This window comes from Arachis duranensis, chromosome 1, assembly GCF_000817695.3.
Source record: "Arachis duranensis cultivar V14167 chromosome 1, aradu.V14167.gnm2.J7QH, whole genome shotgun sequence".
NCBI lineage: Eukaryota > Viridiplantae > Streptophyta > Magnoliopsida > Fabales > Fabaceae > Arachis > Arachis duranensis.
In genome coordinates, this window is record NC_029772.3 from 99503311 (window position 1) to 99513510 (window position 10200).

General features: G+C 25.0%; 1 protein-coding gene across 2 annotated transcripts in view; it reads right to left on the bottom strand.

Moving 5' to 3' along the window:
- LOC107470328 (protein CHUP1, chloroplastic) overlaps positions 1-3581 on the bottom strand; it is a 13813-nt gene extending 10232 nt beyond the window's left edge. For both annotated transcript variants that reach the window (XM_016089722.3, XM_016089718.3), the window contains exon 1: positions 3463-3581. In XM_016089722.3, coding sequence (XP_015945208.1) covers positions 3463-3506 — 44 coding nt within the window. In that variant the 5' untranslated portion in view covers positions 3507-3581. The remainder of the gene's footprint in view (positions 1-3462) is intronic.
- Between the last annotated feature and the right edge of the window lie 6619 nt (positions 3582-10200).

Consider the following 10200-nt stretch of genomic DNA (forward strand, 5'->3'; position numbering starts at 1 on the left):
ATCCATACACACATGTCTTATCCATTTTTTAAAAAATGTTAGGATAATTCTCAAAAAATAATTTTGTAACTTATTTTAGATGTAATTATTTAATGTTACGAAATTATATTGTTATATTATAACATTTTTTATTTTTTTAGAATACATTATAAAATTATCACATTTTTAAGTGTAAAATGAATATTCTTATAAATATTTAGAGTCATCTTCTAACTATAATATAAGTAAGAAAAATTGGAGTATATCTCTTAAAATTACTCATAGAATATATGTTAACGTACTCTAATTAATATAAGATTTAATGTACTATACAAAATAAAAAATGATATAATGTAATAATAATTTTATCACATTAAATAGTTATATCTAAAATAAATTATAAAATTATATTTTAAGAATGGTCCTAACATTTTTTAAAATAGAAAAAACATATGTATGAATTTTTTACTTAAATAAATTGACATCAAGTGATTTAAAATTCAAAGCACTGAAGGTAACTTTCGTTTGAATTTTGGTCTTGTGGTAAAGAATTTGTTCTATTATCTTATTATTATTATTATTATTATTATTATTATTATTATTATTATTATTATTATTATTATTATAGCTGATTATATTTTATCATTTGGTCATAAATTTGTGACAGATACAGCAATAATTTATGTTTTATATTTTTTATTTATAATGTGTGATACGGTGTAACTGATTTTGACAGTAGTTGAAATAGATTATATAATATGTTTTCAAAAGTTACATTTGTATAATTTGATCTTTAAATAATTTATTTATATAACTTGTTCTTGATATACATAATGAAAATATGAAAACCTATTTTTATTTAATTCTTTTATTTTTTTAAAATATGCTTTTAATAATTAAATACATTAACTACTCTTTTCCTCAATTATTTCTTTTGTAACTTTTATTAGTCAGTATTTTTATATGAAATTATATTAATTAAATATTATATGTATGAAAGTATATTTAATCTAATATAGCAAACCTTTAACAATTATGGTAAATCTGATTGGTAAGAAAGGCTTAGGCATCTAAAGGTAGAATTATTCCTTCAACAAATATGGTAGAGATAATAAGGATAAGTATGCGTGAAAAAAGATGAGATTCTTGAATTTTTATTTTTTATTTTTTGTTTTTTATGTTTTAATAATTCTATTAAAGTTGAAATTTTCTATTTTTTTACTATAATTTTTGTTTGTAGTTTAAATTAAACTAATTTTCAGTAATAAAATTGCATAATTTGACAAAAAAAGTATATTTAATCTAATAAATATAAAAACAAAACAAAATAAAAAATTACTATTTGAATATCATAAGTTCCTAAAAGATATTCAATCCTATATATATATATATATATATTACAATTCTTAATTAAAGAAAAGAGATAACAATACTAAAAAAAGTTGTAATAATATTCAATAAATATATCCAACATTTTGTCATTGTGTATTTAAAAGACTAAAGAATTTATTATATAGACGACATATAACATTGGAATTTTTTTATTAACCCTTAATTTATATACGTGTCACTTTTAATGTGTAAATATTAAAAGATAGTAAAAAATACACAAAACAGTAATAAATATATATCTATAATAATATACTTTGATTTTATAAACACTAAACGGTGTAATATTACATATATGTATTGGATATTAAAATATTTTAAGTACCTTTTATTATAATTTATCTTTTAGCTAAGAACTGATAAAATATTATTTAGATATCTTTATTTTAAAAATTAAAATAACAATAAATTTTTAAATTTAACCTTTTTATATTAATTAGCTAGATCAAATATGAACGTATTTATTGATGACTTCACAACAAAAAAGAATGTTATAATAAAAACTAAAAAAAATGTTAAATAATTATTTTGGCCAGTTATTTATTTACATAAGGAGTATATTAAGAAGAGAAAACAGAAGTTAAATGAGAGAGATGTGACAATATATAGCAATTTTGGGTTTGAAAGTAGTCTCTTCCTAAAATGCCAAGTATTTTGACATTTTGATTAAAAGGTTTTGTTAAGAGGTCTTGTTACAAGTTTAGTTAGCTAGTGTAAATGCTTTTTATTAAAAATCTAAAAATTTTAAATTTCTAATGCTTTTATAAATATTTGTTGAGAAAGAAACTTCAAAAAATTGTATTATAATCAATTTCTTAATATGTATCCTTAGCAAGACTCTTATAAGTTAATTAAAAATTAAAATAAAAGTAATTAATTAATGCATGGGTAAAATGATAAATAGAGAAGAGCTAGGCCTTACATCAATTTAGGAGTGAGAATTAATAACTCCTCCTTTTTTTATCATTTTTATATATACATGTCTTATTTAAAAGATTCAAACTATTCATTGAACAATCGGAACTCAGGTATCTTAAAATAATAAAAAAACTTTTGTTGAATATAATATTAGTTTAATTATTTTGTTAATTTTTATAATTTTATCAAATTTTAATTAAATTTTTATATTTTTTTCTTTTAATTAGGTTTTACAGTATTTTTAATTTTATAATTAAATTTTTTTTATAAAAAATATTAGAGTTAATTGAATATTTTTTCACAAATTGAAAGTATTTATAATTAAAAACTTAATTAAATTTTTTAATAATAGCCTTTGAATCCTTTATAGATTGAATCAAATTAATTGAATTCTGATCATAAAATTAGAATAACAAGTTGGCTTCAAAAAGAAGAACTTGGACACGCACATTAAGGTGCATATTTAATTTTCTAGACAGCTTAAAGATAGAGGAGAAAAAAAAATTCATATACATGTTAATTAAATGCTTATCTGACATGAATGAACACCCAGAGTGTAGCAGAATCAGTGTGCCGAAATTGGAGTGGATAGAGATCATTTGGTTTGGTTTATATGATGAACATGAATTTGAACATAGCTAAATGTAAATGTAAAATTAAAAGGGGAACCCGTGAAATCCAATACATGTGAAGGTACGTGGTGGCTTTGCATGAAAGTGAGAGAGAAATAAAAAATAATCGCAAACCATTGTTGCCACGTATTCTCATAACATTATGGCAAATAATAAACACTACCTTTACTTAATCACATGTTTGTTCCTCTTTAATTTCTTGCATTCAGGACCACCTTACAAATAAAACAACAATTCTTTCTTCAACTTTATTTCAATTCCCTCTAGCTATTTATCTATTTTCAGAAACCTTATCTACTTTTGTGTGTTAATTATTCGTTGCATTCATATGGTAAATTATGTTTTATATATATATGTCACTTAATTGTAACAGAGGTTATTAATATGTGATTTTCAATTTGTTGACCAATTTCATAGTTATGACTTATGACACTATACAGCTTCCACTCTTTGATTAGAGGTATATTTATTAATTAAGAGTCCATATATAATTAAATTAATTATTGTGAAAAAACTAATTAATTAACCAAATATATATATGTACCTGCCAAGAAACTTTCTGATGAATATTTCACTGCAATATTGCATGTTCTTTAAACCTTAGCCAATGAATTCAACTTGCAATACCCTTCTCTTGCTCTGAACAAATTTTGATATCACCATCTACACACAAAAAAAAGAATATATCATCATCAATTGCATGTAGCAATTAATTAGAAATATTCCATGGAATATGATCAAACCTGGAGGGGGAAAAAATGCACCTTGAAGCTAAGCTTTCACCAAATATATATTGCAATAGTGAGTTTATATAGAGGGTACTATCTAGCTACTTGTCTTATATATATGTACATTATTTCTTCTTTGCAATTGATAATGGTAATGACAAAGAAAATAAAAGGAGATGTAAGATGGAGAGAAATTAAAGCTATGGTTATGTGGGAAAAGGGTGTGGTAGTGGGGTGTTGAGTATATAGAGTGATTCCCTTTGAAGGAACACTTAAAAATATATGCAAGAAAACAAGTTCCTAAGCTTTCACTTGTTTTGTTTGTTGTCACTTCACATCACATAAGGTATGTCCATTCTCTCATTAGTTAATCTTAATCTTCTTTTAATTAATCAATTAATTAATGCCCACTATTCCTTATGTCTTTGAAATCCCTTGTCTCTTCTCAACTTTGCAACTTGAATACCCATGCTTATACTATAATAGTATATTGTATCCCTTTATTTGTTACAATAATATAAAAAAATAATTAATTTTGATGGACCAACTGCGGTAAATTATTTTATTTAGGGTCAGTTTGGATTATTAATTTTTAAAAATTTATTTATTTTTTTAAAAAAGATTTTTTAATCGCTAAAATTTATTCATATTTAGAAAAATATATCTAAATATGTTTAAAACTTAATTAAAATATTTTATTTTTTATAAAAAATATTTTTTTATTCAAATAAATCAATCCAAACTTAGACATAGTTATTTAGTTATACTTGTTTTTTAAATAATTATTTATATATTGACGGTCAAAAACGATTATTTTAACTAATGTAACCATATATAATTAAATACGGAAATAAATTTTTGTACATTGTTAATATATAAAAATTAAATTCTAATATAATTAAAGTGTGAACACAATTCATTGTATATATCCCTTGTTTTTCAATTTTGTGGTTGGTACGTCAAACTAATTACAAGTACCTTAAGATGGGAGACATCGCCTGAATTGATGTCATTATCAAAAATAGTTCTGAATTTTGTAACAAACTCTTGAGAGTATATCCCTTTTGTTGCAAATTTTCTCTATATGCTACCAACACCTATTTGTCTGAATGTAATACCACTTTTATTAACTCATTGACCATTTTAAGTATGACAACAAAAAACTACTTAATTCATCATAGTTTAAATGATTTTATGGTGATTTCATTTCACAAACGCTGCTTTTAGAATTTACTGAGCTTAATATCTTAGGCGGCATTTGTTTCTAAGAATAGGACAATATATAATACGAATAGAAAATAGAATATAAAAATAGAAATACAAAATTTTGTGTTTTTATATTCTATTTGATGATAAATTAAAACAAATTATAAAAATTTAATTTATTTTATTTTATTTAAAAAATTTGAGATAAAAAATATAATAATAAAAAATAAAATTATAAAAAATTAACAAAAATAATAAAAAAATAAAAAATAAGTTGTGTCTCTTATTAGTATATGTGTCTTTCCTGTTAAGATGAATATAAAATACACTAATTTAATATTATTAGATACATTATCTCTATTTATATTTCCTTTATTAAATACGATTTTATATATTTGTGTTCTTATTTTAGTATTTTATTTTTATAAACAAATACCATCTTAATTCATGACCTCTCTATAACGAATATATATATATAGCTTCTTATATCATATTAAATTTTGTTAGGAAAATTATATCTTCATTATATTTATTACTTTTTGGCCTAATAGTAAACTTTACTCCTATATTACAATGCTTTATTGCAAAGAGTATAGCTAAAAGAAGGTATCATACTTTTGCACTTACCAATAACCATATATAATAGAACTTATGTGATTCTAACTGGTATTTGATTTGAAGATGATGAAATTGTACAATATTTGCACACTAAGTTATCAAATTAAATTAAAGATGAGTATCACAGATATAAGACATAATTTAAATTAGAGTAAAGTATTGTTTTTGTCATCAAGGGGTAAATCCTATTTATGTCCCTAACGTTTAAATCGTCCTATTTGTATCCCTAACGTTTGTAAAAGTGATTCAATGTTATCCTGCCGTCAATTACACATCATGAACACTTTAGTTTGAGTTTTAAAAATCTCTTCTTGAAGTTAGAATACAAATGTCTGGGATAGAATTGATGATCCACTCCGAAAAATAGCTCATCAAAAGTTAAAACTAATTTCTACAACATTTACATAATTCACTTTTCTAGGGACATAATTGAATCTAAACACAAATAGTGGGTATAATATTAAAATCGAACACATTCAAGTGAGACCTAATTGAAAATGAATACATCCAAGTGAGAATAATTAAAAAATATAATCTGATTTGTTAGTATAATTGATAGTAAAATAACATTGAATCACTTTTATAAACGTTAGAAATACAAATAGGACGATTTAGACGTTAGGGACATAAACAGGACTTACCCCAAATATTGGGACAAAAACGATACTTTACTCTTTAAATTACCACACTATAGTATTATTGGGCCCTGCATTATTTTCTCATGCATATATTGTATATTTTAAGCCAAGCATAGTTGACCTAATAACTAAGTGCACAACAGCACAAGCATTTTTACCCATGGATAATTAATGGGTTGATTTTGTGCTCATCGCCATAGGGATTAGGGACCCATGTCAATTCCTATTATTTAATTTTTCTGCATTTTGAATATTTAGGGAAATAATACTCAATTTGGTCTTAAAAATTATACTCAAACTTCAATTTAGTTCTTAAAATTTTAATTGCTTCAATTTAGTTCTTACACTTTTCAATTGATTCTGTCACATAAAGAAATCACTACAGGAACTAACGTGATTAAAATTTAAAAAATTCAGAAAATAAATTAAAGCAATTGAAAGTTTAAGAACTAAATTAAAATTTGAATATAACTTTAGGACCAAATAGAGTATTTTTTTCATATTTATGATTTTATCATCAATTATAAAAGAAAAAAGTTTTTTTTTTTAAAAAAAGCTAAAGAATGTGTATATTAAATTAGTAATTTATATGGTTTCAATACCTATATATAAATAATTCTTTTGATTTAAGTCCAACATTTTTTTAAGAGTGTAGCGAATTGATATCTATCAACGACATTAAAAATTAATTTAGTGTAAATATTTTAAGAAATTTCAGTTCTAATAAAAGAAGAGGCATATATAAAGAAAAGTAAAAATAGAAACAAAAAGAATTATTCTTTTAAAAAAAATGGTTCACTAATGGGTGCTTATTTAATTTCCACAATTTAAGTTTAAGTAAAAGATTGTTGTCTGCAGCTTTAAGGAAGGAAGGAACATTGATAAGCAAGTTTTGAGGTGTGAAATGATGAGAGAAGCCAAAACTATAAGGTGCTTATAGCACTAACAAACTATAATAATCATATGATATAGAAAGAGTAAAATAAAATACACAAATTGATATCCTAATAACAACAACTAACTAACAAAATCATATGGTGGGATCCTTTGACACATCCAAAAAGAGTGATCGTCAAGATTTGATGAAGCTTTTGTGAGTGGTGGGGTTAGGATATATATTATATCATATAGGGTAATATTAGGAGATATATATTATATCAATTCATATGCTTTTCCCCTTTCTCTGTCAAAGTCCATTTATATACCTCATAATCTAGGCTTTGGAAATTGGAATCCACACGAGTGTTTATTAGCAATGTGGTGCTATTATTTGGTCAAGTATGGCTCTTTTCAAATCTCAACAACATTGATGGCAATGGCAATGCAATCCATAACTAATTAAACAGTTCAATTAATGTTGATTATGATGTCAATTCAGGGTATTAAACTCTTCTCGAGTTGAGCAAAAAGGAAAGATGAAGGGATGGATTTGAAAACACTTCTACTTTTTTATGAGAAAAAAAAAAGAAAATGCTTCTAATATCTAAGACCGCATGCAGATCGAATTGGATCGGATATAATATTTATATTTTTTTTAGGTTGGATCCGATCTGATCCAATCCACATATTTGTGAATCGAATCGGATCGGATCGAATATTTAAAATGTCTGCATCATTCAAAAAATTGTTTTAAGACCTTGTTTGACTATTTTTACAAAAGGAAAAGTATATGGAACCAACTAATAATCAGCCAGAACTAACTAATAATCAGCCAAGAATGGAACAACATAATTAATTATAATTAATTTTATTAATTTATAATTTAATTTGTTTTTTAAATTATTGTTGACCACGTTCAAAACATGAGGGAAGATACGCTAGTGATAGGAGAGAATCACGGAACAGATGCTTTGATCATTCATTAGTTCGTTCTATATAATTAATTATGTTTTATTAATGCGTAACACATGAAACATAGAAATCATATCCAAAACCATCCAATTTACAAGAAAAAGAAACATCCGTGTACCTATCAGTAGCAACATCCGGTTAAAGTCACCGGTGCCTCTGGTCTACCAGTTGGCTGATTCTTGGCTTATATAGAGTTGGTTCTCTAGCATTGTTGTTTATTTATAAGTTACCCCCTCTAAATTTATTTTTTCTTCCCTTTTAAAGTTATACTTTTTATATTAGGCCCCTCTAAAAAGTTACTCTAGCTCCGTCGTTTATATCGTGAAAAACAAAAAAAAAAATAATTTTATGTATATTAAGATCACTCTTTGATACCTATCTTTATCTCTTATTAGCTATATCTCTGAAGAACTTTCAATCCAGGAATGAAATCTCTTTGCTCTGAATATATTTTCTGGCAAAAACATTGCTGAAAAAAGAGTGAATTCTGGAGCTGGACGATAGGTTTACACGAGTTTAATTTGATTCTAATGAAAGAAAAAGCAAAATAGTGTTTACATATTATGATTTCCAATCATATAAAACTAAATCCTTCATATGATATCTAAGCTAAGATCAGTCCAGTATTTTCCAGCAAACCTAAGAATAAGTCATCATCAAGAAACAGCTGAAGACAAGAAAAAAGTCCAAAAAATTTTAAACTTAAAATCATATATATGCAGTCAGATTTTTTCCTCTCTGAAAGTTGGGGTTATCATTTTCATATAGGTAAAAGAAAAGATATTTTTGCATCTTAATATATATTTACAAAATTATTTTCAATTTTTATGGTATGTTATTTATTTGAGCTTATTAATCACTATATGTTAGTTATATGTTAGTTAACAATGTAGGGGAAAAATGGGTTATATTATTAGTGGATAGCTGCAAATGTTTTTATTAATTAGACAATACATTATAAAATATTCGTATGTATACAACTTAAAAATTCTAATTGTTTCTCATTAATATATTTGACAACAATATTATACAAATACTAAAATTAGCCATCAGCTCACTATAAAAAAAATAGTTATTATGACAGTTTTTTGGATAATTACGACAGTTTGAACTACTATTATATCTAAAAATAACGTTTTTTCAAAAAATGTTGCAATTTTCATTGTTAAAATGATTACTTTTTAAACATTTAAAATGGTAGTTAAAATCGCTACAATTACGATATATATATTTTTTTGTTTAAAATGACAGTCATATAGGACTACAAAATATATAAGTAAAAGGATAAATAAAATGGTGTCTATTTTTTGTATTCATAAAGAAGTTTAATTATTTTACTAAGTAAATATTTGATTATTATGCTGCAAAAAATTTGATCACTTTATTGTGAAATGTTTGATTATTTTTGTGATGTATTATTTTGTTAAAAAGAATTAAGTTAAACACCTATAAATATATGATGTCCAATACTGTTAATATTTGATATGTTTATATATGGGAATAATCTTTGGAAGATCCATTTGAATTTGTAAAACCTATATAGAGAATTGATTATTGTTCTCATTGTTTTTTCTTCAGAATTATGATTAAATTCCGCATGAAGGAAACTGTAATGGAATTTGATGAGCTAGCGTTGAACAGTAATGATGTATTTTATAGTGCAGTGGAGGCTCACAAAGACAACACTTAGAACTGTAGCAATTGAAAAACGTGGGGAATATAATAGTAGGGACAATGAAAATGACAACGCACAGAAGATAATTAAAAGGAGAATCCCAATTCCCAGATCAATCTATTTAACACATAGAGCACAGTATATCCCAACACACATGAGCATATTTTGGCCAGAAAAAAGCTTCAAATGAAATCATGAGTAACAAGAATGACACTACAAAAGTCATACTAAATTTCCACCACGAGGACGAATTCTATAGGATAACTAACCAGATACTTAAAAGGGAAGTTTGAGGAATAATTCCCTTCTTGTTTAGGTTATGTCAACGAGGAAAAAAATTGGAAAAAGTTGATCTACAATATTAAGATTTAAGACCACAGTAAATCAAGTTGGGTTGATTTAGTGATAGAGATTGCAATACTAATATACCATCTAAATTTGTGGGTACCCATCCCGTCTTTGCCCATTTGGGACAGATAAATTATCCGCCCCACACCGGGACGGGTTTTTGGGAGGGGTAGGGTGGGATCGAGTTTAGGTAATACCCGTCCCTACTCGCTCCGCTA